This window comes from Halyomorpha halys, unplaced genomic scaffold, assembly GCF_000696795.3.
Source record: "Halyomorpha halys isolate HHAL.00 unplaced genomic scaffold, Hhal_1.1 Scaffold1347.1, whole genome shotgun sequence".
Lineage (NCBI taxonomy): Eukaryota > Metazoa > Arthropoda > Insecta > Hemiptera > Pentatomidae > Halyomorpha > Halyomorpha halys.
In genome coordinates this window covers 120,267-129,064 of record NW_027115535.1, presented here as the reverse complement: position 1 = coordinate 129,064, position 8,798 = coordinate 120,267, and the positions used below count along the sequence as shown (strand labels likewise).

Below are 8,798 nucleotides of genomic sequence, written 5' to 3'. Positions count from 1 at the left end.
TAATACTGGAAATTCTGATATGCTTACAATGTGTATTTCAAACTAATGTTCCATAAGTCCGGAGGAAAAAAATATTTATTTCACCCGAATTTTTATTACTTTACTGAAAACTATATATAGTTACGAGTCAACATTGATGAGTCAACCAACCACAATTTATGGGGATAAAAAATGGCGGATTTTTCAAAACATTTTAATGACATTTATTGTATCCCTTGTATGGTCTAGGTAAAAACATAACCATTTTCTGAAAGGAAATAAAGCAAATTTTTTTTTTACCTAAAAGGGCTAAAAAAAATATTTATTTGTACTTCGAATACCTTTTTTTTATTCCACCAACTATGGATGGCAGAGTCATCAATTTTGACTCTTAACAATATACAGTTTTCATTAAAGTAATTAAAAATTGGGATGAAATAACTGGTTTTTTTGGACTCTTGAACTAAAGTAGATTCAATGCTTGAAAGCCTTAGTTATTCTTGGTAAATAAAGTTTTTAGAATGAAATATTAAATTTATTTCATTTAAATTAATAGATTGTGATTGATTAAATAAGTATGACATTTTGATTAATTTATATATTTTTTATGTCTATTTTCTTATAATTGAAAAAAAAATTTAAAGATCATTTTATTAAAAAATGTATAAAAGATAATTGTTTGAAGTTAACACGTTGTTTATGATTCATTTCGTTTCATGTCCCACCATCTCAATAAAAAATTAATAAAATGTTCCACTTTTTAGGTTCAATAAGTTTATTAAAATGAATAATACACATTTCCTCCATAGCGGAAAGTTTTGGAAGACTCTAAACACTGCTAGTTTATTAATGATAATTTCTTAAGTTGAACAGATAGTTTAGAGGAAAAACAGCGCCAAGCCAGTGGGGCGAGCCATAGGGATAACAGAACATTTGCTCAGATTTCTGTTTCTATTTATCCTTGGGCTACGTTATACCTTTGGAGATATATTAAAACTATTTAAATGGAGTATTTAATAAGACGACAGAGGTTATAGATGTTCATATAAAAGGAATATAGTTTCCGAAAATGGATCAAAATTACTTAATCCGCAATGGTTTTGTAAATTTATAATTACTAATAAGTATATGTATGGATTTTTTTTTCAATTTCATTCATTTTTTTTCTTGATCGATTACCTGGCTCATTATTGAAAATTATTATTAACTATAAGACTACAGTAAATACCGACAAAATAAAATAATTGTGACAATTGGAGGTCCATCTCAAGAAGGCAACTGGTCCTACTAATTAATGAGGTAAAAAAAAAAATATTGGATAAAATCAAGAACAAAATTTTAGAGCGAAAATAAAACAAAAGGTTTTTTTCTATTTGTTTAAAATGCCTTGAAACTCGATAAACCTAAACTAATGAACTAAGTTGGACTTGGACACTGATATAAGGTCAAAGGTTAGTTTTCAATAATTTGATTTATATATATATTTTTTTTTTACAAATTTCTTAAGCAACAATTTATTTGACCACTGCATGTAAATTTTCTTCAAATAAACATCACTTCACCATCCCAATGTTTGGAAATGACTCTTAAGCTCATTCAATAACTTAGGTAATGTTCGTTAACAGTCAGAGACCACTTAAATCTTATATTTCGATGATTACTGACGAATTTTTTTTTTCGAAATTCGTGTTTACTCCCGCCCCCGCTGGTCGACTAGGTGGGCGGAATATCAATAAACGAACTCCTGACATGCGTTCTGCCGTAAGGCCCCACCTAACAGCGTGGATCAGAGATTCCTCAGACGATGGACTTCAAGAACAAAATCGCTCTGATAACGGGCGGCGCTGGCGGTATCGGAAAGGCATATGCAGAGGAACTCCTCAAGCTTGGAGCAAAGGTAAACTTGATGGTGTCATAGACCCAAGAGTTTAAGTGGATATGATAAGCTCATTATATACATATTCATTTGTGGTGTACCTTTGCATCACTATTATTAATGTTTATGTTGAAACCCTATTCTTATCTTTCTCTTTAGCTTAGATTAGACTCATTGACAGAATTATGAATTTGGCAACAGATACATCACATTTTGAAATATATTAAACAGTGCTGAAAATTTGATCATTGGTATCTTATTAATAAAATAAAATATGGATTAATTGTTGACTGTGTATATACTTTATTTGGAATAAATATTTTAATCAACGTCATAGAAAAAACCAAACTAATATTTAATGTAGCATATGTTACCTGGAAATCCTTTTTTATTTAATTGAACTTGGGTAGACAAAATGAAACCAATAATACAATACGTCCCCTGGTGTTTCTGTTGCAATATAATAAGTATGCTATGTATGCTGAAGAGCTAATCCAATTTTTTTATTTTAACTCTAACCATATTGCATTATTGTTATTTATGTGACTGCTTCAAATTATTATTCCTGACAAAATTAATCCTAGATTATAACCCTTAGTCTTTCAACAAACAGCTAGGAGGTTTTTAACTGTCAGAAAATATTTTGTGTTTTTGAAAACAAGTCTAATGTTTGTTTTATATTAAAACATACATGTATATTTTAATCCATAATGTATTTTATATTTCAATCTACCTTCTATTTTATTAATTACTGAATATTTCTGACATAGTCATAAAAAAAAATTAATAGGTTGCATAATGTTTGTAAAGAACAAGATAAAAGGTTGAATATTGTGAAGCTTCCTCAAGAATTAACATATGGTATTTTAGTATGATTTGTTGGGTTTATTCACTAATTAGATCCATTTTAAATTGTAAGTTGAATCACTGAAGAAATGTTTCCCCCTGTCAAAAAAAAAATCCGAATCACATGAGATAAATTCATAAGTTTTTGGTAAGCAAATGATATAATTGTAAACATTATTGGTAATATGGGCATTGAACTTCTGTGTTTATTCAACCATATTATTATTCCATAGAAAACAAAACATTTTTAGGTAATTGGGTATTTTTTTAAAAATGCTATGATTGAAAGCTAACAATGATTTTTAGGTGAATTGAAAGTATGTGTAAGACACGTCAACCATTATTTTGTTTTCAAATTTAACTAGACTTTACACTACCAATGAATAAATTATGAATATAAATTGACTAAAGAATATTTAAAAATTTTAGGTTTTCTGACAACAGAAATTATAAGTAGGTTATTGTTAGTAAATGGTTTAGATCACATGTTGTAGGGCCAGCTGTAGTCGAGGAAGTTAAAGATATCTATCTATCTTAGCAATCTCGTCACTGCACCAGTGCCAATTTGAATCCGGCCTGAGGAATTAATTTTATTTTGTGTAAAAAAAAAGATAACACGTATGAACTATGTTCTCAGCACATATAATTGTACAAAAATCAGAAATCGTATAAAAAAAAAATTAATGTATATTATTATATTCTAGGTATCTATTTGTGATCTAGATGAAGAAAATGGAGAATTGCTTGCTCAACAGTTCAATTTAATGTATGGACACAACCGGGCTTTATTTTGCCTATGCGATGTCACTGACTATCCACAGTTTGAAGGTATAATATTAGACTTATGTCTACCATAAGCTTTTAGTTTTACAATTATTAAAAGAAAATTTGGACCAAGGAGTACTTTCAAATAGATTTTTTAAAATATTGCCATTTCTGTAATATTCTTGACTCAGTACAGATTTTAATACTTCAATATTTTATAATAAAAACCTTTAATTAAAGACCTTCTACTGAACTGAAAGGATGCCCATGATTTAATTTTACTAATGAGCAAAATCATTGAATCGAAGACCTATGTGCATGTAGCTTGGTGGGTTATTATTTCAACTATGATGCCACAGACATTAGGATTGCTTTATACTGACATTTAGATCAATATTAAAATTAAAGATATAAGTTTGGCTCTGGTCAGTACTGTTGAAATAAGTTTCTGATTTTTGTGACAGTGTGGTTATATCTATGTTTCATCCTCTTTGATTAATGTCAAGTTCTCATTTTTCATTAATCCAGTAAGCTTTAGTTCAATCATGACAGAGCCTAACCATTTTTCTGTTTTATGAAGAAAAAAATGTTAAGTGAAGGATTTAATCTGGTTCATTCAGTATTGGGAACCCGCATTCTACCTTCCTCCTCTTTTGCTCATTTATGATTTTAAAAGCAACAAATATAGACCTATGTATTGATGGTATAAATAATATTTTATCAATTATTTCTCACTGTCTTTTGGATATAACTCAATAATTAATAAAGTCTGACCATAATATTTAATTTATAGCTGCTTTCCAAACAACTGTATCTGTGTTTGGCGGCTTAGACATAGTTGTCAACAATGCGGGGATTTTCAATGATAGATTCTGGGAGCTGGAAGTTGATGTCAATCTTGTAAGTACTTAATATTATTTAAATCTACATAATGAGTAGTTTCTAGTAATATTAACATAAGATTTCTTAAGGTTAGTGGTTTCAATAAAAGATTATTACTAAAATGTGTAGAATTTTGTACATACTATTTCATCAATGAAACAATTTTATCATTCCGCCTATATTTTTTTTCAATTTTTTTTTTAGCATTAACAGATGAAAGTATTAAACTTATGTTCTAGAATGGTGTGATTCGAGGAACACTTCTTGCATTATCCTTTATGGGCAGGGATCGTGGAGGAAGGGGAGGTACAGTGGTAATAACTGGCTCAACCCTGGGACTGAGGCCTTGTGCTTGTGTACCGATATATACTGCAACCAAACATGCCATCATAGGATTCACCAGATCCTTTGGGGTAATGTCTTTAGATGTTTAATTAATATTAATATGTCTAAATTCATTATTCAATTTAGTACGTTTACATATATAATAAAATATTATACCCAAACAAATATGTACATATAATATATGTAGTAAATAAATGTCCTTAACAACAATCCAATACAATTCACATAGGTGTCACTAGAGACCAAACTCTCTCCCTGGAAAAACCACATCTCTGACATTTCCCGTTGTACCTTCTCCACCCTAAAGCGCTTAAATTATCTTCGTTACCTACTTCCTTTTGAAACCCGTATGCTCCTTGTTACTTCCTTAATATTCCCCCACTTTGATTATTGCTGTGTGGTTTACGGGGGTGTCTCTGGGGATCTTGAAGCAAATTAAAACGGTTAATTAATTGATGAATGAAATATGGTCCGGGTGCGGTCAAATAAAACTCAAATAGGAAATGGGTATACTATTTTTATTTGAGCCAACGTTTCGCCCCACGTTGCAGGGCTAAAAAAGATACAAACACTTGACATAGTTCCAAAAAAAAAAAATCATTGGTGGAAAATAACAAGGGTATACAATGAAACGTAAAATTTAATAAGAAAAATTAATGGTTATAAACAATAAATGAAAACGGTAATGGTAACAGATAGATAAGAGATAAAATAAGAGAAGAAATATTAAAGAAAGTACAAATTAAGAGAAAAGAATAAAATCAAATAAAAATTAATGAGACAGAATTCATACCTGTTTTGACGGAAGTCAAAGCCAGAGTGAACGGTTCTCAGACCAAATTCCATTTATTGGTACAAGCAGTCAATCAACCATCTTCCAGTATAGTTTTATTTTATTTGTCCTATTCTTATTTTATATATTCTGTTAATTATTGTTGTTCATTTTTATCTTTTCAAATTCATTATTTTATTATATTTTAATTTCATTTTTATTTTATATTTTACTCTAAGTCTCTAAAGCCCTATTTTGGCGCCTGTATATTATTCTAAGGAATCAATCCCAGAATAAATAAAGAATATTATTATTATTATTAAATATGTTTAAAACAAAATTTCATAATTTTGCAAGAGGTATGACTGTTTAAAAGTATAGAAATAAGGTATGATTATATAAATAACCTTTTATTCTTATAATTCTTCTAATAATAGCTGGTGGATAGTTGTTACATGTCATATTTAATATTGATAATTTTATATTATTTAATTACATCATAATGAAAATAAATTTTGTTACATATAATAAATTAGTTTGAAATGACATTTCTAGGACCCATTTCATATGAATTTATCTGGTGTGCGGATCATTGCTCTTTGTCCTCAATCGACATGCACAGAGACCAATGCAGAAGACATGAAGAAGGGGATTCTTTCACCTGCCTATGAACCAGTCTGGAGGAGAGAATATGAAAACAGGCCTTTCCAGCCGTGAGTGATTTTTCTTCATTTGAATTTTAAGTTGATTTTGAATTAATATATTTAATTTTATGTTAAAATTATCCACCCTCAATATAACAAAACATTGGGCTGGTCATCCTAAGCATTTATCCACCTGTAAGGATAATTAGCCTTAATTTACCTGTTATTGTACTTAGTTTAAAATTATACAGCCTGTTATTTAGTGACTGATGTTTTCAGTAGCGTTAACCTACTGATTGAAGATGTTTTTTTCCTTTTAAGTTTCCCTACTAATCACTGAGGAGAAAAAGTGTTTGATTGATTCGGGGATAATAGAAATATAAACCGAAATATGTTCTGTAATTTATGGTTTCATTAGAATATTTTTTTAAACTCTTCTCATGGCGGTACAGAGTCAATGAAAAAAAAACTAAACATTTTTTATGACTATTTCAAAGAAATTTTGTTTAATTTATTTAGTATTAGTTAATTTTTTTTTTTATTTGTTGATTGTTTGATTTATATAAGCATACCGTATTATATCATTTTTTGACTACCGGTGATATGAAATTAATTTTCTTTAATAACCTATTCATAAAAATTATAACAAAGTGGTGATATCAGGAGGAAGGGAGAAAAGAAAAGATCATTGTATGAACTAGAACAGCAATGTGGATCATTAACTTCCATCTGAATTATTTTTAAGAAAAGAATTGGATGAGGTGATGAGAGATTTTAAAAACAAAAAATGTCATAGTATCTTCAAAATGAACCAATTAAGCTAGGAATTATGTAAAAAAATATATATTAATGCCTAAACTATAAAATTATGTAAATATTGCAGAAAATAAAGAAAATTTAATATACATTGAAGAAGATGGTTGGGGGTGCGGTCAGCAAAGAAAAACATAAATAAACAAAAAAATATTTATTTATGCCAATGTTTCGACCTGAGTTTCTGGTCTTCATCAGGGAGTTAAGCGGGAATGTTGGCTAAAACTGTTTTAGTGTTTTACTGTGTTTACTCATTAATATAAAATATTCTGATTGTACGATGATTTTTGATAACACTTAATAATAGTGTACTTTTCTTGTTTGATAGGGTGCAAAATGTTGGAAGGGCTTTGATTCATGTTCTTGTGAAAGGGACCAGTGGATCAATATGGACTGTAGATAACCAGAACCCACCACGAGAAGTCAAGTTTACTTCTTCTCCGTAAGCTTTTTCCTATCAAATTCCTATTTTCAATACGATTCATCATTTAGTTATGCTAAATGTCATAATTTTTTTTGTAATTTTTTAATTTTATACTTATTGTACAACTAGACAAGTAAGTTTATACCAAATATGTATAAGTGAAGCATTTTTATAATAATAGAATTTCCTTCCAAGGAAATTATGAATTATGACTAATAAGAAATTTCAACGAAATCTTGAGTGGTTATTACAATATTAAACTCAAGTAAAGAAAACTTTCAAGTGTCACTTTGAATGTACAGTCAATTCTCGATAATTCAAACCGTTTTCAATCTTCTAAAGTGTAACAGGCCCTGAAGCAGCTCGACTGCTCCTTATAAAATAGTGAACAGTTAGAAATAGTGATACCGCAATAGAAACAAATTGCTTAGAACAGAAATTTACTTTCCAAATTAATTTTGAAAATAAAGAATATTGAAGCTAGAATGTAAACTAAAGTAATCTTAATTATGAGAGATAGTTGATCATGGATGACGTACGAGGAGAAGATGGTTGGTGGTGAGGTCAAAAGTGAAACAAATAAGTTGGTGTAACCTATTTTTATAAAAAAATAGGTTACACCAACTTATTTGTGTTTCACTTTTGATCGCACCCCCAACCATCTTCTCCTCGTAAAGTAATCTTAGAGACTTAGTAAGTGTTAAAATAAGTGGTATTTTATTTTAAAGAAGCAAAAAGGAACTTATTGCCATCTTACTGACTTACAATTTTTTTTTTAACTACTTAGACGATATTGTATTGCTCTTGTTTAAACAAGAAGTAACTCTGGGTTATATTTTTACTGATATACTGATCCATATTTCTCTGTCATAATCCAGTGATTTCAACATTAATATGTCATTATTCTATAGGGAATAGTTGTCTGAGAATAAATGTTGAGCATTATTATATTATCTCATATTGTATTTATTTAAACCATTCTTTCTTTAATGTGAATATTATCGCTATTATTTAAACTAATCTTAGATCAAAGATGATTTAACAATAGTTTGAATATCGGTTGACTTTTTCAGTGAAATTTGAGTGATAGAGAGTTTACTGTACATAAAATATTTCACTCTTAAACTAATATGCAATTAAATAAAGTTTTTTTTTTATGTTGTTCATAGCTTTAAGATTTATTAATGATATTGAAAACAATTAAAATGGAAATTTTTGAACCCATGTTCCCTTGATCTTCAAAAGTTACTGTGGGGAATAAAAGTAAAGTAAAAAAAGGTTTTATATAAATATTTTTAAATTACCTATATTTGATTTTTACTGATGTTTGTTAAATTTTTAGAAAGAATTTATGGTCCTAAAAAATTAAATTGTTAGCATTATCTTCTGAATTTCTTGGAATAATGCGGATACTATGCTCAGATCCTTTTATTATTATTTCTGTATCTAATT

General features: G+C 28.8%; 1 protein-coding gene across 1 annotated transcript; it reads left to right on the top strand.

Annotated features, from left to right (window-relative positions):
- The first annotated feature begins 1,783 nt into the window (after window positions 1-1,783).
- LOC106689372 (15-hydroxyprostaglandin dehydrogenase [NAD(+)]) lies at window positions 1,784-7,368 on the top strand. The gene is made up of 6 exons (XM_014434312.1): window positions 1,784-1,876; window positions 3,406-3,529; window positions 4,260-4,366; window positions 4,588-4,761; window positions 6,021-6,178; window positions 7,251-7,368. The coding sequence occupies exons 1-6, from the start codon at window positions 1,784-1,786 to the stop codon at window positions 7,366-7,368; spliced, it is 774 nt and encodes a 257-aa protein (XP_014289798.1).
- Window positions 7,369-8,798: the final 1,430 nt, after the last annotated feature.

Coding starts and splice junctions, on each gene's coding strand:
- LOC106689372 (XM_014434312.1), top strand. CDS start 1,784: ATGGACTTCAAGAACAAAATCGCTCTGATAACGGGCGGCGCTGGCGGT. Junction 4,367..4,587: donor TGGAAGTTGATGTCAATCTT/GTAAGTACTTAA, acceptor CTTATGTTCTAG/AATGGTGTGATTCGAGGAAC. Junction 6,179..7,250: donor GAAAACAGGCCTTTCCAGCC/GTGAGTGATTTT, acceptor CTTGTTTGATAG/GGTGCAAAATGTTGGAAGGG.